The 14513-nt window shown below is 39.8% G+C and overlaps 1 protein-coding gene across 2 annotated transcripts; it reads right to left on the bottom strand.

The window, feature by feature from the left end:
• Nucleotides 1-3286: 3286 nt before the first annotated feature.
• RNF138 (ring finger protein 138, E3 ubiquitin protein ligase) lies at nucleotides 3287-13578 on the bottom strand. 2 transcript variants are annotated; one of them, XM_014936997.1, is made up of 6 exons: nucleotides 13379-13578; nucleotides 11719-11834; nucleotides 9018-9083; nucleotides 8449-8554; nucleotides 7549-7656; nucleotides 3287-6168 (listed from the first exon to the last, which is right to left on the bottom strand). In XM_014936997.1, the coding sequence occupies exons 1-6, from the start codon at nucleotides 13418-13420 to the stop codon at nucleotides 6100-6102; spliced, it is 507 nt and encodes a 168-aa protein (XP_014792483.1). In that variant the 5' UTR covers nucleotides 13421-13578; the 3' UTR covers nucleotides 3287-6099. The 2 variants fall into 2 exon arrangements, with proteins under 2 accessions (XP_014792483.1, XP_014792482.1); XM_014936996.1 differs by having other exon boundaries at nucleotides 9018-9086; nucleotides 13379-13576.
• Nucleotides 13579-14513: the final 935 nt, after the last annotated feature.

Here is a 14513-nt window from a genome sequence, read left to right as displayed (position 1 = left end):
GAAGAACGTGCCTGGGGAAGGCAAGGTCTGGCAGGTACAGGGAGTTTGCACCAACACGTTACGTTTCGTGTCCACTCGAGAATTGGGGTGACTCAGTTCTGCCCAGAGTGGAGCCCTGGGGGAAGGCAGCTCACTCGCCACAGACGATAAATCACACAAGTAAATCTGTAAGTTTGAGGCTTTAAAGTTAGTTAGAAATATTCTTCCTGTAGATCGGGGTGACCCCAGTCAGTCTCTTAACCCCTAGAATATATACAAGATTTGTTACGTTTTATGAAAGGTAACACATACAAATCCCATACCTAAAAGTATCCCAGAATACAACTACGTAGTGAATTACTATATTTATTTAGAGGCAACCCAAAAATATTCAGTGCCCTCTTGTGGTTTGAATTATGAAAGAAGAAAAAAATCGTAAGAGAAACTACTGAAGTTGGAACAGTCTCACAACTGAGGTGGCACATAAATCACACCTTCTGTGACACCACTGCCACAACCGTTACCCTGGAGAAAAAAAGCTACCACCTTCCTACTGTCTTCTGCCCACACCTGCAAAAACAAAGAACCTAACACAAGGCTTTCTAGAAAACAAGTGCCTCTTACTGTTAAAAAGCAGGTCTGCCCGAGATGCTTTTAATTTTAAACATCATTCTGGTCTCTCCAATCCAAAAAAATACCCTCCCCTCAAAGAAAACACCAAAGTAAATACTTCTAGTATTAAAAAAAAAAAAAAAAAAAATCTGACTGGCAAGACATTCAGATTCCTTCAAAATGCAAACACATTCTGAGAAATATAAACTCCTCCAAGACATAGAAGTAAACATGGCAGGAGAACTCTGGAAATTATTGATGCGAAGTTTCTTAATTACTCTATTTATCCCTGAGGCTCACATCAGCCCCAAGCTATTGAGGGTACAGCCAGAGGAGCTTATAAAACATACAGAATATGAGACAATACTTAGTAGCTAAGTAATATAGTCTTACCTATTTAATTGATGATTACTTTCAAAGACAGAAAGGGGAGCAGGGGGGAAACAGCTTAAACTTATGAGAATTGCTGTAGGGAAATACATACAGATGAAAAAAAGAGTAGAGAAAAACACAAGAGTAGAGAAAGAATATAAAGTAATAGTAAGGAGCACTTCTCTCAGCAACTAAGTGTCCTCATAAGCTTAAGCAAGTTCATAAAAGCAGTATTGTGTCACTAAGCCCTGGGAAATGACCTGCAGCTTCACGGAGCTGAGGAATGCATCCTCCAGAGGACTGAAGGCAAAGATTTAAAATGGAATTAGATGCTTTCCACAAAATGCATTTAGCAGTGATGATTGTTTTCCTTTTTTTTTCTCCTCCAATTTTCTAAGACCTTGGGGGCGGTGGGGGAATAAACATAAAATTTACTCTCCCAGCTCTTTCTTGATCATATCCAGAAAAGTAGAGATACATGACTACAGGGGAAGGGGAGATGGAATGGGATGGAATGGGATAGGATAGGAGATGGAAAATAAAGAGATGAAAACTGGTCCTTCCCAAAGCAGAGCTACAGTTTGAGGAGAGTAAGAAACAGCCAGACCTAGTTTACTTATGAGGGGGGAAAAAAAGTCTTTGCTTTGACCCTAGTAAGAGTCCAGCAATTCACTGGGACGTGGCGTTTTTAACATTATTGAAAAGCCTCCTCATAGTAGAGGCCCTGAGTTTTGTCTCCTACATCTTTTCAAACACAAAAGAAACCTGGTTTCTAGAGCAAGTTCTAACGCACACTGTACTGAGAACGGACTCGGCAGTGTTTGTACCCTCTCGCTGCTGGTTTCTCCAATTCTAAAAGAACCCTGAAGATGCTTCTGTCAGATACTCCTGTAGCTCTGCCTGCCTGCAATAGAACAACCCTGGCTGCCAGGCTCTGCAGCCATTTCACAAATGGCACAGCACTTCCAAGACATAGCAAAGCGCACAGCACTTCAGAGCATCGGTGAATTAGTGCGTCTGTTTCAGCGTTGGAACATTGGAACAGGCTGCCCAGGGAAGCGGTTGAATCACCATCCCTGGAAGTATTTAAAAGACGCGTAGATGAGGTGCTTCGGGACGTGGTTTAGTGGTGGCTTTGGCAGTTTTAGGTTAACGGTTGGATTCAATGATCTTAGAATCATCTAGGTTGGAAGGGACCTCTATGATTCTATAAAACAAGAGATACAAAAAATACACTTACACGAGGTGTAATTTTTTTTTATAGCAGAGTCCTGACAGACACATGGTCAAATCTCACCAGACTCAGAAGTCCCCATCTCAAAAGAGTGACACAGAAATGCTTCCCAGACACAGAAAACCCTCTAACCCCAACTACCTGTCAGAAGAGGACCTGGGTGCAAGTCCCTCTCCCCAGGGAACAAAGCCCTGCCTTAGGACTGGAGCAGGACAAACAGGAGTTCTGCAGAGCTCATGTACCCTATAACCCAACATACTGCCAATGACCAGGACAAACAGGAGTTCTGCAGAGCTCATGCATCCTATAACCCAACATACTGCCAATGACAATTAAACACATCGAGTGCATTGTCTCTAAATAATGAAATATGCATTGATATAGTAAAAGAAAATTAAATGGAATCTCTAACAAAGGGCTTATAACCAGATTTACAAGAGACAATAATCCATTCAGAGCTCAGAAAATTACATTCTAAGGGCAAGGAACAATAAACTAATAAAAGGTAAATTTACATATTTTTGCTATATTTCTAGCATTCAAATTAAGACATTAACTCAATTCATAACCCTATTATCATCTGTATGTCCTTAGAATGTAAGAGCACAAAAAATAACCACAGGGGTTTTCAGCTCAGAAATAGAGGGCAGAAGGATAAATCATATAGATGCGACCTTGCTGGTCCAATACTGCAACCAGCCCAAACTTATTGACAGTTCTTTCCTCAGAAAAACATTACCTCTTCTTAGTAAATCTACCTTTAAGTAACAAAGTTTTGCTATTGGCCCCAAACGTTCCATACTCTTTCTCTCTTCTTTTAGGTTATTTTTCCAATTAAAATCACATGGGACAACAACATGTGAACATGGAAGGCAGAAAAGCAGCATGAACTAATTTTGCCCAACCTGTCATCTTTTCTGCTCACAGAAAGATTTAAGATGTGACATAAGGTAACTTGTCAGCTCATGAGAGGATCATGAGCCACAACTCACCAGTTCCAGCAGCACACACGCAGTTTTAACCATTTAAAGTGTGAAACCATACAACTGACCACGTACTTAAATTTAGAAAGCATCTGAAAGGAAGAAGTAGCATCAAGGGGACTGATCATCTTTATTATGCAACAAAGAGACAAACAGAAAATAAAATACTTTAATAGGAGAAAAAATAGAAGGTACAATTCAAACATAATATACCATATTAAAACAATACACAATGCAACGTGAACATGAAAACATTTGTTAAACAGCAATCTTCCAGTAAAGACTGCGTGTTTCGAGTACAAGCATCACCCATCACAAATACACAGCTTTTTGTGCATATCTGAGTTTCAGTGAGAAAGATCATGACCAGCAGCAGCATATTTAAATAATTATTTCATTTTCCTTAAAACGCTTACCTAGTGAATGTATTGGATGCAATCTCTTCATATTAAAAGTATAAAATCTTAAGCAAGGCAGCGCCTGCCAATACAGATTTTAACAAATGCAAAGAGGATAAACATTTTGCAAGTTTGTTTTTAATATTGCATTTATACACATTTGTTGCTTTAAAATGTGTATTCAAGTCTCTCAACATTTAAACATGACTAAAATGCTCAGCAACTACGCATCAAGTGACAACTAATTATTGCTATAGAAAAATTTGTTTCCCAGAGTTTTAAAATAGATGTAATTTCATTTGCAATTCTCAAGATATGTTCAAGTAATAGAAATAGCTAGTTCCAGTGTCCATGAGGCATTCTGAATCTGTATTGGCTGTAGGCATTTATTGCCAGATCATATAAATATTTTATTGAATCTAAAAAAGTTAACTAAACTTACATAGAACTATTAAAATCCTTAGGAAATGTATGCAGTAATAAAAATCACCACGGTATGCGTTCTTATTTTAAAAAGCTAAAACTTTAGCATCAGGCTACCTTGAAATTCCCTTCTGTCAAAGGGCACTATTTCATAGTCGGCTTTATAGAGGAAAAGAGAAAGTAAAAAGTCCAAACAGCCTTTTCAGCTGGATCAGTGAACTGCTCCACATCACTATGTGGTCCCGCAAGCACTAGAGCTGACAGAGGAGTGAGAATAGGCAGACAAGAGCACTGGGGGCAAACAGGGAAGCTGGAGTACAAGATCAAAGCATGGCCTGCTGCCAAAATACTGTATTAAGCCAGTAACAAAACGCAAGACATGTTCAGTTGTTATAAAAAGGATATAACCTTTAGACATTGCTGAAATAGTCAACCTTCTCTGGATTTTAACCAGTTATGCCTTCAGTAATGTTTTACACTCTCAAAAACCAGAAGATAGAAATATCAAGTTACAGTGTACAGTGTTTCAGTTCCAACACTCAACATCTTAGAATTAAGATTCAGTTCTGAAACCCATTACATTGCAGAACAAGGCATTTCGACCTTACCAGTTACCTTAGTAGTCAAAGAATAATCAAAACCTCTATTTGGAGAGCAAATGGGAGCCAGGACACAAGAAGCAGATTGGACTTTGGCTGCACAACCAATATTATTACACATAAGCCACCGATTAAAGCAGGAAAATCACTGTGGATGTTCTCCACCAGGTGTACAATACCCATTAAGAACAGCAGTTTGACAATGGCCTGTGGCGACACGGGATGAAGAATCAGTCCTAAAAGGTGTACATTCAGAACAGTCTCTATTTAAACCTACAAAATATATTATCTGTGCAGCTTGCTTTCTCCTTCTCCCCACTTATATTAAATAAAAGACCTGAAAGTTCTTTTACAAATGGATTTTCCATTTAAATTAAAAATTGCATTATTGCTCTGTTTTCTCCAATTTTAATGACAGTCTTGCTGGGAATGTGAAAGTCTAGAATAAGAACTCTTAAAATATTTTGGTAACTATTTTAGAGCAAGTTTTTCTTGCAACTGTTTTTTCAAAGCCTTTGGATGCAGAAGATGTCCGAGTTTTAAACAGTCTTACTAAAAGAAACAATTTCATTTTTCTGAGTGTTGATAGGTCTGAAGCCAATTAGTTCTGTAGTTACACAGCCTTCCATGAAAGACAAAACAGACCAAAATTTGAATTCCAAATGCAACAACAGAAGTTCTGAAAAAGCTCCAACAGAATGAAAAACTAGCTGGTCACAGTCATATACCAAAAAAGTATACTTTTTGCATGTCATCTTGAATTGCTCAGAAAGTATGTTGAGGGACCATCTCTCTTAGTAGTTGAGAGTACAGGGAAAACTCCTCACCCATCACTTCAGTAAGCAAAGGTCCTATTTCAGTTATGCTCCAAAAGGGGAAAAAATAGATGTAATTATTCCTGGAAAATGGCATCATTCTTTCTCAATGTAGGGTGAAAAAAACCTGCTCTGCATTGTTGGTCTATAGAGAAGAAATATTTTTATTTCTTAAGTAGTTGTTATTTTCGTTCACATAGTCATGGTAAAAAAACAAATCACAACATCAAATAAAAGTCTGTCCTTGGGCAGTAGGAGAAAAAAAATTACCATCTCATAGATATCTTAGCAGATGACAGCTGAACTCAAAGAAACTCAACACGGCAACAGAGCATCTTTGCATGTCTTTCTAAAGATACTACTTTCACAGTTGGTTTTGTGAATTAAAATATCTGACATTAATAAAAGAAACTGTAATTAACAGAGTAGTAAAAGTTAGAGAAGATCAAGACAACAGTGAGAAGTTTCAAAAACGTCCCTAATTCCACAGGGACAGATCTCAGTAGATGTGAAGTTTGAGTTTCAGCAAAATCATTTATGAAAAGTCCTTATGAGCGTGGAAAAAAGTTCAGCCTGAAAAAATGGTTACTGAATACCATTTGCATTAATATACACTTCAGATCACCAACAGAATTAATGTAATTTTTCTCTCAGTTAATCGGCAAGATGAAGAGGGGCTACACTTTAAAAGTTCACGTGACAGGATTCTTGAACTGCATTTTGGTATTGGGCTTCTTCATCAAGCTGAAGATTCTAAACAAAATGAAAACATCATCAAAATGGACAAATACTCAAGATGTACCACATTCCTTAGGTTAATCATTCATTTTCCACATTTCTACATAGGAATTGGCACCTAGATGAAGACTCTCCATCTTTATGTGTACTGGATGCTTGTTTATGGTGCACAATATCTTTTATTTAACCAAATACCAACAGATACATGTGACAGGAGAAGAATCAGAGGAGTGGGACAAGCCTCATTAAGCAGAAGGGTCTTCTCTCCCTGGCTCAATTACATTGCAGAATAGTCAGCTCAGGAAAGTTGACCGTGGCATGCAATTCTTATAACAGGGCTTCCAACCATCCTCCATTAATAAAACCAAAATGTGATCCCCACACAATAGTAATTATAGATTGTTGAAAATATACTGCTTAAAATGAGAAAGCAAACACTGAAAAGCTATCTTCCAAGCTGCTAATATGACAAAGTAATGCACTTTTTTGGTGCGATTCTGGCAGCTTCCCAGAATCAGAATTCCAATTCACCAGTTCTACATCCTCAAACATGCAAGATGTGTTGATACTGAAGAGCCCAATCCCCTGTATCAATCTCCTGGCTCTTCATGCCTCTGTCACAGATCACTCAACGCAAAGAAAACGTGCATTATCTTTGCCATCTCTAATCAGTGAGGCTGTCTATACCTCAGATACGATGCTTGTCCCACACAATGCTCAAGCAGCACACCCCAAAGCCTGTCACACTCTGTAGAAACAACAGAAACTCTCCTGCTCTGGTCCCACATGCAGAACTCATCTGGTTGGTTTGACTTAAGATCCATCCAGTGACTACATCTGTGCATGTAGCTCTGCATCTACTCCAAGGTCATATACTCAAAGTGAGCCTGAAAGAAGGCATTGCTCTGGGTGAGAACAATGATTTAATGACATCTCTTTCACATTGCAGCCTCTCTCACAACGTACTGGAAGAGAGGTGGTGGCAGCAACACCCGCTAGTCAAGCTACGCTTTGAGTCCTGAGAATTATGATTTAGTCATTTCTGCCATAAAAGGTCAAAAATGTCAATTAAACAGAGCAGCATCTATTTTATTTCCCTCAGAAGCAGCAGTAATAAACCGTTCTGGGGGAACAAATAGTTCAGATTGAGAATGCTATGCTAAAGAGTAAAGTCATCAGTTTGGAGCACAGCTGAACTGATGACAACACCTATTCCCAACAGCACTTCATGTTGGTAACAGAAAGTTTAAGAACAGACAGGCCTACTCCTTCGGAGCAGGAACACAGCATGTCCAGAGCACAAACAAGTTTGGTACAAAATTTTTATTTGCCATTTTTATTTAGAGAAAAAAGTTACCATTTATTCCCCTACACATCAAAGAAGAAAAAGCTTACCACAAATTCTCCGTAGTCAAAACGGTGTCTTAGATTTAGATGGCTAACAAGATTTCTAGTAACCTGGTTAGTATCTGCCCAAGGAAGAGATACACAAATAGGACAGATCTGAATTTGGAGGGGAAGGGGAAAGAGAGAGAATTAAAAAAAAAAAAAGTTATTGGTAATACAGAATGCATTAAAGACACGTCCTACAGGAATAACTAGTCTATTACTCTTCCACTACCAAAATACAGTAAAGACGTTCACATAAAATCATAATTCTAAGTGTTCTTTTCCTCAACTGCATAACATTCCAAAATTTACATTTCAACTTGCCAAATTTTTTTAACTGTTTCTCTTAGGAGTGGGATATTATCATGTCTGTCTGGCACACTTTTTGTCAATTTCCGTTGCTTAAAATTTAGAAAAGAAAGTGATTACTGCATCCTACTTATCGTCAAGTAAGCCGAAAGAAAAAAATAGCACACCCTGTACAGATGAAAAGAATAGAAAACCAAACAGATTTTTTGCCTTCACTCCCTTTGATTACCTTAGATCATGCCTCAAGTTAACTGTAGGTTTCACATGAAACAATAGCTATGTTACTAATGGGATTCTAAAGAAACAGTTCTGAATTACTAAATGAGGAAGAGTAGGTGTCAGGCTCAAAACCTGAGTTCATTTCACACCAAGATAAATGTGACAGCTGAGTCAGAAATGCCTCAGAACCGACAAGAAGCTGGACAAGAAACAAATGGAAGTCACTCCTCAAGTTAAATATTGCACTGCATTAAGTGCATTGCTTTCCTCAGACCACAGTGATCTTCACAGATATAGACTAGCTACTGCACATTTCAAATTGTTCACATAATTATAACAGAAGTAGTTTGAGAAGCATACATAACCAAGTCTACTTACTACAGGAACTATCTGATAAAGGTGTCTATTATTACAGTGATCCAGCAAACGCTGTCTGGTAAAATTGGACTCCTGACACAGGGGGCATTTGAAGGTTGGATGTCCACTGTGAACAGAAATACACAGTATTAAACAGACAAGTGAGTTTTAGAAGTAATATTACAAAAAGCTTAATTCATCTGTCATCTTGTCATTATTTTTCCCTTATTTTGATAACACCATCCCCTCACACCACCCCCACCATAATGGAGTTCCACTGCTACTTCCAAGTTGCAATTTTAAAGCACATTTATTATTTGTGCACCTAAATGTGTTCTTCGGAGACATGGACTTTAGAAAATTCTTTTTGTTCCAATTGCAAGTGCACCCTGTTCTTACTTACGGGTAACATCTTTCAGTTCAAATCCTTCAAATTCTAACATATAGATGCAAATGTAGAAGAAATTACAGGGGGGTTTTTTATACCACTTGTTGAAAGTGGATGTGGGTTTTTTTCACGTTAGTAAAAACTTGCACTATGATTGTCTGGATCTATTTTAATAGTAACTATAGAAAAACAAGCAGCCTACCTTGTTTCTCCTTGAAGTATTTGATTATTAGCCATCTCGCCATTATCAGATATTGCATCACTCCTGCTACTTTAAATGAAGAAAAAAAAAAAAAGCCCAATGAAAATAGAGATTATTTTACTCTACTATTAAATTTTTTAGAATTTTAACAGTAATGGGGGGAAAAAAATATTTCTCTCTCTCCATTTAGTCCCATGAATTTCAAGGCAAAACATGTAATGGCACATATCTTAACTGTCACAACTTTGGATCAAGGTATGTCTCAGTATTTAGTTACCATGGTGACCTTTGGTGCAATACTACACAACTTTATAGGAAAGTGGTATATAAGACAACAGTCGTTTAGTCAACAAGAATGGTAATGGAGATTACAGCCAAGTAGCTCAACAGGCACTATGAACTACATGGACGTTAAGACAGGTAGCACTTTTTATGTTTTTGACTTAGGACTACGTAAATAGGCATTTAACTGCCATCTGTTGAAATTACTTGTGTAAGATAAACTTTCTTACACTATGCACAAAATAAACTCTTTTCTAAAGTATGAGGGACTGACAGGAACATTTTAGAAAGTAAATTTGACCATAAATGCACCTCTAGCTAAGACAGAAGAAACTGCTCAGACACAGTGATCATCCTAATAACATGAATATTTATAGTCACAAATCTGGCCATGGTACATTTTTTTTATACTTCTGTAATATTGTAAGTACAGGTATTCTACTGTGACATAGTCAATAAATAGTGATACAACAATATCCAGACACTTTGGTGAAAGTAGAATAGAATAGGAATAGAACATTTCCATTGGAAGGGACCTACGCAGCTTTGAGAAATTCTCATGTCCTATCACTGGATACCAGGGAGAAGAGATCTTTACCTCCCTCTCCATTTCTCCTCCTCCCAGGAAGCTGTAGAGAGCAATAAGGTCACCCCTCAGCCTCCTTTTCTCCAAACTAGACAAGCTCAAAGTTCTTAACTGCTCCTTACAGGACATTCTTTCCAGCCCTTTCACCAGCTTTGTTGACCTTCTGTGAACGCACTTAAGACCCCTTCACATCCTTTTTAAATTGTGGGGCCCAGAACTGCACACAATACTCAAGGTGAGACAGCACCAATGCTGAATACAGCAGGATAATCACCTCTTCTGACCACGCTGTGTTTGATGCACCCCAGGATGCAGTTTGCCCTCGTGGCTGCCAGGGCACACTGCTGACTCGTATTAAGCCTGCTGTCGACCAGCACCCCCAGATCCCTTTCTGCAGGGCTGCTCTACAGCCACTCTTCTCCCAATTTATACTTGTGTTCAGCATTACTGCATCCTAGGTGCAGAAACCAGCATTTCAACTTGTTAAACTTCATCCCATTAATCATAGCTCAATGGTCCAATCTATCTAGACCCCTCTGGAAGGCATCACATCCCTCCAGAGGATCAACAGCACCTCCCACTTTGGCATAATCGGCAAACTTGCTAATGGTGCATTCAACTCCTGCATCCAGGTCATTGATAAATATATTTAACAGGATAAATATAATTTAACTAGAACCGAACCCTGAGGCGGTGGTGACTGTTGATAATGGGTCACCAGCCAGATGTAGCCCCATTCACTACAACCCTTTGAGCTCTGCCCTTCAGCCAGTTCTTCACCCAGCGAGCGCACCATGAACCTGCACATCCCACAGCTGGATAACATGTCCAGAAGGATGCTGTGAGGGACACTATCAAAAGCCTTACTAAAATCCAGAAAAACTCCATCCACTCCTTTCCCTTCATCCACTAGGCAGGTGACCTTGTCATAGAAGGATATCAAATTAGTTAAACAGGACTTTCCCTTTGTGAACCCACGTTGACTGTGCCTGGTGACTGCATTATTCTGTGAGTGCCTTTCAACAGCACTCAGTATAACCTCCTCCACAGTATTCCCAGCAACACTGCTCCAACTGGTTCTGCTAACAGTTTAAAGTTCTGCTTTCAATATATTGATGGGTTGAAAACTAAACACAGAGAAGTCTAGACAGCTAGAAATAGAAAATAGATGTCAAAAAAAAGTAAATAAAGGACCAGCTACATATAACAAAGCTCTATGAAACTATTATGTAAAAAACAGGTCTTCAAAAATAAGCAAAAATCCTCAGCCAAACCAAACACATCAGTGAGAAGGGATGAAAAAACAGTTCTTTAGCTTTACTGCCTGAAAAACAAATGGTAAGTGGCATTCATATTTTATGGTGTGTAACATACTGGAGATCCTTATACATTTCATAAGGGATCAGTTCAAAATAAATTCAATCAGAAAGCAAAAGCTTGCACAGTAATGTTAACAGGATACCCACTGAAACAGACTTAGGGAAGAGGGAGTGGGGAATAAAAAGAGAAGGAAACTTCCCTGGGGGTAAGTATTATGAAATTTGTTACAAAGTAAACTGCTCAAATGTTGTCAAGGCAGTGAAAGTAAGGTGCAAGTACTATACACTCTTTAGGAGAGTCCCTAGAAGACATTCCAAACCATCAGGCAGAAAGGTTTTCTTCTGTTTGCTAAGAGTAAAGAAAAAGACCTGGAAAAACTGTGATTTTCTGAAGCACTAAAATATGGACAATAATTATTGCAAAAAGAAGGCATGCCCTGGAAAAAAAAACCACTTTCCTTTGGGGGTTGGGGGAGAAGAAGATGCATTGTTAAACATAAAACACCCTGATTACCTGTTCCCTGTTGAATCTTGGGAAATCTGTAAGTTTGGAATAATAGAAGAAACACCATATTCATCCTGATACTTCTTACACGTTTTATAATGCTGTCTCATCCATGAAAATCTAACCTGTAAATGAAATGCCAAATTATTGAAATTATACAAACCAATCCAGGGACAGAAGGAAGAGACAATTCTGCCAACAGAAAGCAATGCATGCAGGAATTATTTCGACATCATATGCAGAAGAAACCAGAACTTGTGTCTCCCCTCTCAGCATGAACATTTTCTTCCCCATCGGGAGATCTTCGTTTCTTTTTTCCATAGAGCCTCTGCCACCCTGTGAGACTGGAGAATATTCCTACACCCCAAGCCCCCAACAGCCAAGCAACTGAGAGAATTCTCCAGTGGGTAACAGATGCGAGCAAACTCCATTTAACTGAAACAGAGTCACAGGAACTACACCTCCCAGATCCAGGATCAACGACTGATGAGCTACAACAGAGAGGGGCCATGACGATGGCATAAGCCACACCGCTCCTTCAGTCTTCTCTGGCCTGCTTTACAGAGCAAAGTCTTTTTGCATTACGTGTGTTCTCAGAATACAGAACTTTTCTGAGAGGAAAAAAAGAAAAAGAAGGGGAGGCAGGGGGGAGAAAGGTGAATGAACACCAACACTACGGCTGCCTATCCAGCTAAAATGCAAGGAAAGACAATGAGTTGCTTAGATTTGTCATAAGATAGCTGTGCTGGACATGCCTTAAATCAGAATTTCAGATCCAACAGCACTGTCAGAAAGTGCTTACAGGTTTAGGGGCTGAACAAGATCACATCTCATGTGCCTGTGCCTAAATTCCATTAGAGTTCTTCTGGGGATGCGTTTTGTTCTTCCTTCCAGTTTACCAACTTGCTATTGTTTCTTTCTCCCAGCTTTCCACCCTAAATGAATCATGTGGAACAAAGCAAGCAGCTTGGCTTTCCACTAATGTTAATCTTCACATTGGCAGAACCAAGTCCTGAGTGAAACAAAACAAACATGAAGACAACTACCTGGAGCTGATGCAATTTGATGTAAATAAAATGTGTGGCTGAAATCCTGAATCCATTTATATCAGAAGAGAGATTACTCTTGATTTCAGTGGGGATCAAGACTTCACCCAATGTTCTGGAAATAATGACCCTTTTACAAAGGGAATGAAAGGAATGTAAACAGACTGATGGGGCAGGGGGAAATTACATATGATTGTACTTACACCAAGAGTAATCAACCCGTACTTTTTTGGTTTTAAATGAAGTTTTACAGTAGCTCCTCTAAGCACTTTCATTTCCATAGTGAATGTTTCTGAGGTTTTTCATATATCTGCAACTTTCACTTTCAGTTCTCTAACTTTTCTTTTGCCAGCTTTATAGCTATATTCAGTTTTCATATTGTTTTGGGGAAGAAGTGGCACTCCACTTAAAAAGTCCTTATAGACAACAGAAGATCCTCTCTGTTTACGTCTGTTAGACATACCTAGCAGACACTCCATGCCTAATACATGCAAAAGCCACACAAAGCTAAATTCAAACTGCTACAGGCTCTTTCGCTCCAAGACAAGAATGACACACAGTCAAAGCCTGTGTGGTTAAAGATAAGAACAGTTTATCCAACTTTTTGTAAAGTTTTACTCTACCTGCTTCTCACAGCATCTACAGCCCCCAGAAGCTTTCTTCATACTGTTTTCAACATCTAGAGCCCTTTTGGGATATGTTCTTTCTTTTTTAGTCACGCTCCCCCGGCAGAGAGGACAATGTGTTCCACTTTCTCTGATCGCTGTCAAGAAGCACTTCCTGCAAAACCTAAATTGAAAAGTTACCACAAACACAGGTTAGCAAAGAGAAGAGAGTTAGATACTTTGTCCTTGAAGAGAGCTGTGTGATTATCAGGGGAAAAAAAAAAACAGATATATATCAGAGTCTACTGAATAGAAATTTTTATAAATACGAGGAAAATGAAATAGTGGTGCTTACAAACAAGTGTACGGAAATAAGGGGAATTTGGCAATGCACTTTGGGTAAAGATGTTACTATTTACTGACTCATATTCCTAAACCGTACACCAGATTGATCATTAATGAGGTATTAAATGGTGCAGTAGGCACGTGATACCGGAAAATCTTATCAGAGTAACTCCTGTTTATTGTCCTTAAGCAGCGCCAAAAATACTGCAAAGCTTCAATTAGCGTGCATCTCCACAGACCATCTTAGTCCAACAGCTTTCGCAGTTCTCTCACTTTCTTTCCTGCCCTACCAACCGCCCCAGCCTATTTTGTTTCCCTTTTCCTACAAAAGCGGGGCTTTGTAATCCAACGTTTCCCCCGAAAAACGGCGGAGCAGACGAAGCGCGGAAGAGAAGGAAACCGCGCTCCTGGTCCTTGTTTGAAAACGCACAGGGAGCTATAAAGTCAAAAAAGGCGAGTTAGGTTTAGGCGTGGAGCCCGGGCCACCACCGGCGTGGGCTCCGAGGGGCCGCCTTTCCTGCCCGACCCCTCCTCACCGCTGGCTACAAAAGAGGGAGGCGATGGAGGGGCAGGCTGGGGGCACCGCTCCGCACGACGGCCTTGAAGCCAGCTCTCCTCGACGGTGGCGGGTCACTCACCCCCAAGGGAGTGACAAGGAGCTCCGCGGTGCCCCCGCCGCGGCCGGCTCCGGGCCCAGGGTTCTGCGCCCCGGGGCTGGGTGAGGGTGAAGGCCCCGGGGGATGGGGGGGGGGGGGGGGGGCAGAGAGGTGAAAGGCGGAGAAGCGGCGGTAAAAGGCTTGTGAAGGGG

Source organism: Calidris pugnax, unplaced genomic scaffold (assembly GCF_001431845.1).
Source record: "Calidris pugnax isolate Ruff unplaced genomic scaffold, ASM143184v1 scaffold51, whole genome shotgun sequence".
NCBI lineage: Eukaryota > Metazoa > Chordata > Aves > Charadriiformes > Scolopacidae > Calidris > Calidris pugnax.
Note: the sequence above shows the minus strand (reverse complement) of the source record. Positions and strands in the feature narration are given on the sequence as shown.

Excerpts from the sequence above, each read along its gene's own strand:
- RNF138 (XM_014936996.1), bottom strand. The coding sequence starts at position 13,420 with ATGAAGAAAGCTTCTGGGGGCTGTAGATGCTGTGAGAAGCAG. Across the intron at positions 8,555-9,017 it reads ATACTTCAAGGAGAAACAAG|TGGACATCCAACCTTCAAAT; the intron begins GTAGGCTGCTTG and ends TTCTGTTCACAG. Across the intron at positions 7,657-8,448 it reads TTTATCAGATAGTTCCTGTA|ATCTGTCCTATTTGTGTATC; the intron begins GTAAGTAGACTT and ends CTCCAAATTCAG.